The sequence below is a fragment of the Oncorhynchus clarkii genome, chromosome 13 (genome assembly GCF_045791955.1).
Source record: "Oncorhynchus clarkii lewisi isolate Uvic-CL-2024 chromosome 13, UVic_Ocla_1.0, whole genome shotgun sequence".
Taxonomy (NCBI): domain Eukaryota; kingdom Metazoa; phylum Chordata; class Actinopteri; order Salmoniformes; family Salmonidae; genus Oncorhynchus; species Oncorhynchus clarkii.
Window position 1 is genome coordinate 53,954,824 of NC_092159.1, and position 10,000 is coordinate 53,964,823.

Genomic DNA, 10,000 nt, shown 5'->3' on the forward strand with positions numbered 1-10,000 from the left:
CTCTAATCCCTCCTCCCACTCTCATCCTCCCTTTCTCTCTCTCCCCCTCCCCTCTCATCCCTCCTCCCTCTCTCATCCTCCCTGCCCTCTCTCTCCCCCTCCCATCTCATCCCTCCTCCCATTCTCATCCTCCCTGCCCTCTCTCTCCCCCTCCTCTCTCATCCTCCCTGCCCTCTCTCATCCTCCCTGCCCTCATACTCCCTGCACTCATCCTCCCTGCCCTCTCTCATCCTCCCTGCCCACTCTCTCCCCGTCCACTCTCATCCCTCCTCCCTCTCTCATCCTCCCTGCCCTTTCTCTCCCCCTCCCCTCTCATCCCTCCTCCCTCTCTCATCCTCCCTGTCCTCTCTCATCCTCCATGCCCTCTCTCATCCTCCCTGCCTTCTCATCCTCCCTGCTCTCTCTCATCCTCCCTGCCCTCTCTCATCCTCCCTGCCCGCTCTCATCCTCCCTGCCCACTTTCATCTTCCCTGCCCTCTCTCATCCTCCCTGCCCTCTCTCTCCCCCTTCCCTCTAATCCCTCCTCCCTCTCTCATCCTCCCTGCCCTCTCTCATCCTCCCTGCCCTCTCTCATCCTCCCTGCCCACTCTCCCCCTCCACTCTCATCCTCCCTGCCCTATCTCATCCTCCCTGCCCACTTTCATCTTCCCTGCCCTCTCTCATCCTCCCTGCCCTCTCTCTCCCCCTTCCCTCTCATCCCTCCTCCCTCTCTCATCCTCCCTGTCCTCTCTCATCCCTCCTCCCTCTCTCATCCTCCCTGCCCTCTCTCATCCTCCCTGCCCTCTCTCATCCTCCCTGCCCACTCTCCCCCTCCACTCTCATCCTCCCTGCCCTATCTCATCCTCCCTAACCACTCTCATCCTCCCTGCCCTCTCTCATCCTCACTGCCCTCTCTCATCCTCCCTGCCCTCTCTCATCCTCCCTGCCCTCTCTTATCCTCCCTGCCCACTCTCATCCTCCAAGCCCTCTCTCATCCTCCCTGCCCTCTCTCTCCCCCTCCCCTCTCATTCCTCCTCCCTCTCTCATCCTCCCTGCCCTCTCTCTCCCCCTCCCCTCTAATCCTCCCTGCCCTCTCTCATCCTCCCTGCCCTCTCTCATCCTCCCTGCCCTCTCTCTCAGTGTTGATGTGACATTTGTTCTCTCCCCTGGCTGCCTCTCCCTGCAGTGCTGCTGTGATCCTGTCTCTGTCTGAGTACACTCACTAAGGTGGGAGAGCAGAGACACACACACACACACACACACACACTTGTTTTTACATTTTAGTCACTTATCAAACGCTCTTATCCAGAGCGACTTACAGTAGTGAGTGCATTGATTTTCATACTTTTTAAAACATTTGCATGTACACACGCATACACATTGGCACGTAGGCACACATGGACACATGCACACACACGAGCATGAGCATGCACACATACATACATACATACATACATACATATATCACACATATGACTCCCCTCTCTTTCTAGCATGATCACATGATCTGTTTGTCGGTGTGAAGGTCTGTGTTTCCAACGTGGTTCCCAGTAGCTTCTTGTTTCAGTGAATGTGTGTGTAGCGTGTTTGGGTGCATGCGTGCGGGCGTACTGTGTCTACTGGCTACTGTGTATACACTGGTGTGCACTCATGTTTGAGTTTATCTTTGCATATGTGTGGGAGTGGGTGTGTGTGGGCGTGTGTGTGTGTGTGTGTGTGTGTTTCTCAACACTCACCCTGTGCATACTACTACGAAGTCCATGGCATTCCATCCGTTCCTTATGTAGGAATTCTTATGGAAGGCAAATCCTAGAGCCAGGATCTTAATGCCTGACTCAAAACAGAAGATCCCTATGAAGTAGGGCTCAGTGTCATCCTAAAGGAGAGAGAGGGGGGGGGGGGTAATAGAAGAGGGCTCAGTGCAAATATTTTACAGGGTTCAACTTAAAGGGACAATCTGCAGTTTAAACAATGTTTTTTTTATTTCTTTCAGAAGTACATTGTTTACAAACAAAGGAGTAAAACAAACTTGTATAATATTGTTTTGGGATCCAATGGGGATGTACCAACTGCAGATTGCCCCTTTAAAAACAAAATGTATGACATAATCCAAGATGTCAGACAGTGTGAAGTAAGGCTCTATGGTGCTGAGAGGACAGAGAGATGTTAGACAGTGTGAAGTAAGGCTCTATGGTGCTGAGAGGACAGAAAGATGTCAGACAGTGTGAAGTAAGGCTCTATGGTGCTGAGAGGACAGAGAGATGTCAGACAGAGTGAAGTAAGGCTCTATGGTGCTGAGAGGACAGATAGATGTTAGACAGTGTGAAGTAAGGCTCTATGGTGCTGAGAGGACAGATAGATGTCAGACAGTGTGAAGTAAGGCTCTATGGTGCTGAGAGGACAGAGAGATGTGAGACAGAGTGAAGTAAGGCTCTATGGAGCTGAGATGACAGAGCGATGTTAGACAGTGTGAAGTAAGGCTCTATGGTGCTGAGATGACAGAGAGATGTTAGACAGTGTGAAGTAAGGCTCTATGGTGCTGAGAGGACAGAGAGATGTTAGACAGTGTGAAGTAAGGCTCTATGGTGCTGAGAGGACAGAGAGATGTTAGACAGTGTGAAGTAAGGCTCTATGGTGCTGAGAGGACAGAGAGATGTTAGACAGTGTGAAGTAAGGCTCTATGGTGCTGAGAGGAGAGAGAGATGTTAGACAGTGTGAAGTAAGGCTCTATGGTGCTGAGAGGACAGAGAGATGTTAGACAGTGTGAAGTAAGGCTCTATGGTGCTGAGAGGACAGATAAATGTCAGACAGTGTGAAGTAAGGCTCTATGGTGCTGAGAGGACAGAGAGACGTTAGACAGTGTGAAGTAAGGCTCTATGGTGCTGAGAGGACAGAGAGATGTTAGACAGTGTGAAGTAAGGCTCTATGGTGCTGAGAGGACAGAGAGATGTTAGACAGTGTGAAGTAAGGCTCTATGGAGCTGAGATGACAGAGCGATGTTAGACAGTGTGAAGTAAGGCTCTATGGTGCTGAGAGGACAGATATATGTTAGACAGTGTGAAGTAAGGCTCTATGGTGCTGAGAGGACAGAGAGATGTCAGACAGTGTGAAGTAAGGCTCTATGGTGCTGAGAAGACAGAGAGATGTTAGACAGTGTGAAGTAAGGCTCTATGGTGCTGAGAGGACAGATAGATGTTAGACAGTGTGAAGTAAGGCTCTATGGTGCTGAGAGGACTGAGAGATGTTAGACATTGTGAAGTAAGGCTCTATGGTGCTGAGAGGACAGAGAGATGTTAGATAGTGTGAAGTAAGGCTCTATGGTGCTGAGAGGACAGATAGATGTCAGACAGTGTGAAGTAAGGCTCTATGGTGCTGAGAGGACAGATAGATGTCAGACAGTGTGAAGTAAGGCTCTATGGTGCTGAGAGGACAGAGAGATGTCAGACAGTGTGAAGTAAGGCTCTATGGTGCTGAGAGGACAGAGAGATGTTAGACAGTGTGAAGTAAGGCTCTATGGTGCTGAGAGGACAGAGAGATGTCAGACAGTGTGAAGTAAGGCTCTATGGTGCTGAGAGGACAGAGAGATGTCAGACAGATTGAAGTAAGGCTCTATGGTGCTGAGAGGACAGATATATGTTAGACAGTGTGAAGTAAGGCTCTATGGTGCTGAGAGGACAGAGAGATGTCAGACAGTGTGAAGTAAGGCTCTATGGTGCTGAGAGGACAGAGAGATGTCAGACAGATTGAAGTAAGGCTCTATGGTGCTGAGAGGACAGATAGATGTTAGACAGTGTGAAGTAAGGCTCTATGGTGCTGAGAGGACAGAAAAATGTTAGACAGTGTGAAGTAAGGCTCTATGGTGCTGAGAGGACAGATATATGTTAGACAGTGTGAAGAAAGGCTCTATGGTGCTGAGAGGACAGAGATGTTAGACAGTGTGAAGTAAGGCTCTATGGTGCTGAGAGGACTGAGAGATGTTAGACAGTGTGAAGTAAGGCTCTATGGTGCTGAGAGGACAGATAGATGTTAGACAGTGTGAAGTAAGGCTCTATGGTGCTGAGAGGACAGAGAGATGTTAGACAGTGTGAAGTAAGGCTCTATGGTGCTGAGAGGACAGATAGATGTTAGACAGTGTGAAGTAAGGCTCTATGGTGCTGAGAGGACAGAGACATGTTAGACAGTGTGAAGTAAGGCTCTATGGTGCTGAGAGGACAGATAGATGTTAGACAGTGTGAAGTAAGGCTCTATGGTGCTGAGAGGACAGATAGATGTTAGACAGTGTGAAGTAAGGCTCTATGGTGCTGAGAGGACAGAGAGATGTCAGACAGTGTGAAGTAAGGCTCTATGGTGCTGAGAGGACAGAGAGATGTTAGACAGTGTGAAGTAAGGCTCTATGGTGCTGAGAGGACAGAGAGATGTTAGACAGTGTGAAGTAAGGCTCTATGGTGCTGAGAGGACAGAGAGATGTCAGACAGTGTGAAGTAAGGCTCTATGGTGCTGAGAGGACAGAGAGATGTCAGACAGATTGAAGTAAGGCTCTATGGTGCTGAGAGGACAGATAGATGTTAGACAGTGTGAAGTAAGGCTCTATGGTGCTGAGAGGACAGAGAGATGTCAGACAGTGTGAAGTAAGGCTCTATGGTGCTGAGAGGACAGAGAGATGTCAGACAGATTGAAGTAAGGCTCTATGGTGCTGAGAGGACAGATAGATGTTAGACAGTGTGAAGTAAGGCTCTATGGTGCTGAGAGGACAGAAAGATGTTAGACAGTGTGAAGTAAGGCTCTATGGTGCTGAGAGGACAGATATATGTTAGACAGTGTGAAGTAAGGCTCTATGGTGCTGAGAGGACAGAGATGTTAGACAGTGTGAAGTAAGGCTCTATGGTGCTGAGAGGACTGAGAGATGTTAGACAGTGTGAAGTAAGGCTCTATGGTGCTGAGAGGACAGATAGATGTTAGACAGTGTAAAGTAAGGCTCTATGGTGCTGAGAGGACAGAGACATGTTAGACAGTTTGAAGTAAGGCTCTATGGTGCTGAGAGGACAGATAGATGTTAGACAGTGTGAAGTAAGGCTCTATGGTGCTGAGAGGACAGAGACATGTTAGACAGTGTGAAGTAAGGCTCTATGGTGCTGAGAGGACAGATAGATGTTAGACAGTGTGAAGTAAGGCTCTATGGTGCTGAGAAGACAGAGAGATGTTAGACAGTGTGAAGTAAGGCTCTATGGTGCTGAGAGGACAGATAGATGTTAGACAGTGTGAACTAAGGCTCTATGGTGCTGAGAGGACTGAGAGATGTTAGACATTGTGAAGTAAGGCTCTATGGTGCTGAGAGGACAGAGAGATGTTAGATAGTGTGAAGTAAGGCTCTATGGTGCTGAGAGGACAGATAGATGTCAGACAGTGTGAAGTAAGGCTCTATGGTGCTGAGAGGACAGAGAGATGTTAGACAGTGTGAAGTAAGGCTCTATGGTGCTGAGAGGACAGAGAGATGTCAGACAGTGTGAAGTAAGGCTCTATGGTGCTGAGAGGACAGAGAGATGTCAGACAGATTGAAGTAAGGCTCTATGGTGCTGAGAGGACAGATAGATGTTAGACAGTGTGAAGTAAGGCTCTATGGTGCTGAGAGGACAGAGAGATGTCAGACAGTGTGAAGTAAGGCTCTATGGTGCTGAGAGGACAGAGAGATGTCAGACAGATTGAAGTAAGGCTCTATGGTGCTGAGAGGACAGATAGATGTTAGACAGTGTGAAGTAAGGCTCTATGGTGCTGAGAGGACAGAAAGATGTTAGACAGTGTGAAGTAAGGCTCTATGGTGCTGAGAGGACAGATATATGTTAGACAGTGTGAAGTAAGGCTCTATGGTGCTGAGAGGACAGAGATGTTAGACAGTGTGAAGTAAGGCTCTATGGTGCTGAGAGGACTGAGAGATGTTAGACAGTGTGAAGTAAGGCTCTATGGTGCTGAGAGGACAGATAGATGTTAGACAGTGTAAAGTAAGGCTCTATGGTGCTGAGAGGACAGAGACATGTTAGACAGTTTGAAGTAAGGCTCTATGGTGCTGAGAGGACAGATAGATGTTAGACAGTGTGAAGTAAGGCTCTATGGTGCTGAGAGGACAGAGACATGTTAGACAGTGTGAAGTAAGGCTCTATGGTGCTGAGAGGACAGATAGATGTTAGACAGTGTGAAGTAAGGCTCTATGGTGCTGAGAGGACAGAGAGATGTTAGACAGTGTGAAGTAAGGCTCTATGGTGCTGAGAAGACAGAGAGATGTTAGACAGTGTGAAGTAAGGCTCTATGGTGCTGAGAGGACAGATAGATGTTAGACAGTGTGAACTAAGGCTCTATGGTGCTGAGAGGACTGAGAGATGTTAGACATTGTGAAGTAAGGCTCTATGGTGCTGAGAGGACAGAGAGATGTTAGATAGTGTGAAGTAAGGCTCTATGGTGCTGAGAGGACAGATAGATGTCAGACAGTGTGAAGTAAGGCTCTATGGTGCTGAGAGGACAGATAGATGTCAGACAGTGTGAAGTAAGGCTCTATGGTGCTGAGAGGACAGAGAGATGTCAGAGAGTGTGAAGTAAGGCTCTATGGTGCTGAGAGGACAGAGAGATGTTAGACAGTGTGAAGTAAGGCTCTATGGTGCTGAGAGGACAGAGAGATGTCAGACAGTGTGAAGTAAGGCTCTAGGGTGCTGAGAGGACAGAGAGATGTTAGACAGTGTGAAGTAAGGCTCTATGGTGCTGAGAGGACAGATAGATGTTAGACAGTGTGAAGTAAGGCTCTATGGTGCTGAGAGGACAGAAAGATTTTAGACAGTGTGAAGTAAGGCTCTATGGTGCTGAGAGGACAGATATATGTTAGACAGTGTGAAGTAAGGCTCTATGGTGCTGAGAGGACAGAGATGTTAGACAGTGTGAAGTAAGGCTCTATGGTGCTGAGAGGACTGAGAGATGTTAGACAGTGTGAAGTAAGGCTCTATGGTGCTGAGAGGACAGATAGATGTTAGACAGTGTGAAGTAAGGCTCTATGGTGCTGAGAGGACAGATAGATGTTAGACAGTGTGAAGTAAGGCTCTATGGTGCTGAGAGGACAGATAGATGTTAGACAGTGTGAAGTAAGGCTCTATGGTGCTGAGAGGACAGAGAGATGTTAGACAGTGTGAAGTAAGGCTCTATGGTGCTGAGAGGACAGAGACATGTTAGACAGTGTGAAGTAAGGCTCTATGGTGCTGAGAAGACAGAGAGATGTTAGACAGTGTGAAGTAAGGCTCTATGGTGCTGAGAGGACAGATAGATGTTAGACAGTGTGAAGTAAGGCTCTATGGTGCTGAGAGGACAGAGACATGTTAGACAGTGTGAAGTAAGGCTCTATGGTGCTGAGAGGACAGAGAGATGTTAGACAGTGTGAAGTAAGGCTCTATGGTGCTGAGAGGACAGAGATGTTAGACAGTGTGAAGTAAGGCTCTATGGTGCTGAGAGGACTGAGAGATGTTAGACAGTGTGAAGTAAGGCTCTATGGTGCTGAGAGGACAGATAGATGTTAGACAGTGTGAAGTAAGGCTCTATGGTGCTGAGAGGACAGATAGATGTTAGACAGTGTGAAGTAAGGCTCTATGGTGCTGAGAGGACAGATAGATGTTAGACAGTGTGAAGTAAGGCTCTATGGTGCTGAGAGGACAGAGAGATGTTAGACAGTGTGAAGTAAGGCTCTATGGTGCTGAGAGGACAGAGACATGTTAGACAGTGTGAAGTAAGGCTCTATGGTGCTGAGAAGACAGAGAGATGTTAGACAGTGTGAAGTAAGGCTCTATGGTGCTGAGAGGACAGATAGATGTTAGACAGTGTGAAGTAAGGCTCTATGGTGCTGAGAGGACAGAGACATGTTAGACAGTGTGAAGTAAGGCTCTATGGTGCTGAGAGGACAGAGAGATGTTAGACAGTGTGAAGTAAGGCTCTATGGTGCTGAGAGGACAGATAGATGTTAGACAGTGTGAAGTAAGGCTCTATGGTGCTGAGAGGACAGAGAGATGTTAGACAGTGTGAAGTAAGGCTCTATGGTGCTGAGAGGACAGAGAGATGTTAGACAGTGTGAAGTAAGGCTCTATGGTGCTGAGAGGACAGATAGATGTTAGACAGTGTGAACTAAGGCTCTATGGTGCTGTTTGTGTGCATTCATATGTGTTTCTGTGTGAGTGTTTGTGTGCATTCATATGTGTGTCTGTGTGAGTGTTTGTGTGCATTCATGCATGTGTGTGCGTGCACAAGTTTGTATGTGTATGCATTAGTACGTGTGGGTGTGGGACAAATTCCCGTTTGTGTGTGTGTCAGCACATGTGTGTGTGACGTACCAGGCGTTCAGACAGAGGAGTCTTGTCTCCATCAGGCAGATGTTGCTCCAGAGCCAGGACAATACAGTTGGCACAGATGGTGGCCAGGATCAACCACTCAAATGGAGTGAGAGAGTACAGTCAAGGAAGAAAACAGGGAGGAGAGGACAGACGGAGAGGACAGGAAGAAACCAGGGAGGAGAGGAGAGGACAGACGGAGAGGACAGGAAGAAACCAGGGAGGAGAGGGCAGACAGAGAGGACAGGAAGAAACCAGGGAGGGGAGGACAGACGGAGAGGACAGGAGGAAACCAGGGAGGGGGGGACAGACAGAGAGGACAGGAAGAAACCAGGGAGGAGAGGGCAGACAGAGAGGACAGGAAGAAACCAGGGAGGGGAGGACAGACGGAGAGGACAGGAAGAAACCAGGGAGGGGGGGACAGACAGAGAGGACAGGAAGAAACCAGGGAGGAGAGAACAGACGGAGAGGACAGGAAGAAACCAGGGAGGGGGGGACAGACGAAGAGGACAGGGAAAAACCAGGGAGGGGAGGACAGACGAAAAGGACAGGAAGAAACCAGGGAGGGGGGGACAGACGGAGAGGACAGGAAGAAACCAGGGAGGGGGGGACAGATGGAGAGGACAGGAGGAAACCAGGGAGGGGGGGACAGACAGAGAGGACAGGAAGAAACCAGGGAGGAGAGAACAGACGGAGAGGACAGGAAGAAACCAGGGAGGAGAGGACAGACGGAGAGGACAGGAAGAAACCAGGGAGGAGAGCAGAGTACAGACAGAGAGGACAGGAAGAAACCAGGGAGGAGAGCAGAGTACAGACAGAGAGGACAGGAAGAAACCAGGGAGGAGAGGGCAGACAGAGAGGACAGGAAGAAACCAGGGAGGAGAGCAGAGGACAGACAGAGAGGACAGGAAGAAACCAGGGAGGAGAGGGCAGACAGAGAGGACAGGAAGAAACCAGGGATGAGAGCAGAGGACAGACCGAGAGGACAGGAAGAAACCAGGGAGCAGAGGAAAGACAGAGAGGACAGGAAGAAACCAGGGAGAAGAGGACAGACAGAGAGGACAGGAAGAAACCAGGGAGGAGAGCAGAGTACAGACAGAGAGGACAGGAAGAAACCAGGGAGGAGAGGAGAGGACAGACAGCGAGGACAGGAAGAAACCAGGGAGGAGAGGACAGACGGAGAGGACAGGAAGAAACCAGGGAGGAGAGCAGAGGACAGACAGAGAGGACAGGAAGAAACCAGGGAGAAGAGGACAGACAGAGAGGGCAGGAAAAAACCAGGGAGGGGAGGACAGACGGAAAGGACAGGAAGAAACCAGGGAGGGGGGGACAGACAGAGAGGACAGGAAGAAACCAGGGAGGAGAGAACAGACGGAGAGGACAGGAAGAAACCAGGGAGGAGAGGAGAGGACAGACAGAGAGGACAGGAAGAAACCAGGGAGGAGAGGACAGACGGACAGGACAGGAAGAAACCAGGGAGGAGAGCAGAGGACAGACAGAGAGGACAGGAAGAAACCAGGGAGGAGAGGACAGACGGACAGGACAGGAAGAAACCAGGGAGGAGAGCAGAGGACAGACAGAGAGGACAGGAATAAACCAGGGAGAAGAGGACAGACAGAGAGGACAGGAAGAAACCAGGGAGGAGAGCAGAGTACAGACAGAGGACAGGA

At 49.3% G+C, this 10,000-nt stretch overlaps 1 protein-coding gene across 1 annotated transcript in view; it reads right to left on the reverse strand.

Moving 5' to 3' along the window:
- LOC139365086 (voltage-dependent P/Q-type calcium channel subunit alpha-1A-like) overlaps positions 1 to 10,000 on the reverse strand; it is a 174,695-nt gene that overhangs the window by 135,600 nt on the left and 29,095 nt on the right. The window contains exons 2-3 of the mRNA XM_071102459.1: positions 8,334 to 8,439; positions 1,716 to 1,855 (exon numbers count right to left, since the gene is read on the reverse strand). Coding sequence (XP_070958560.1) covers positions 1,716 to 1,855; positions 8,334 to 8,439 — 246 coding nt within the window. The remainder of the gene's footprint in view (positions 1 to 1,715; positions 1,856 to 8,333; positions 8,440 to 10,000) is intronic.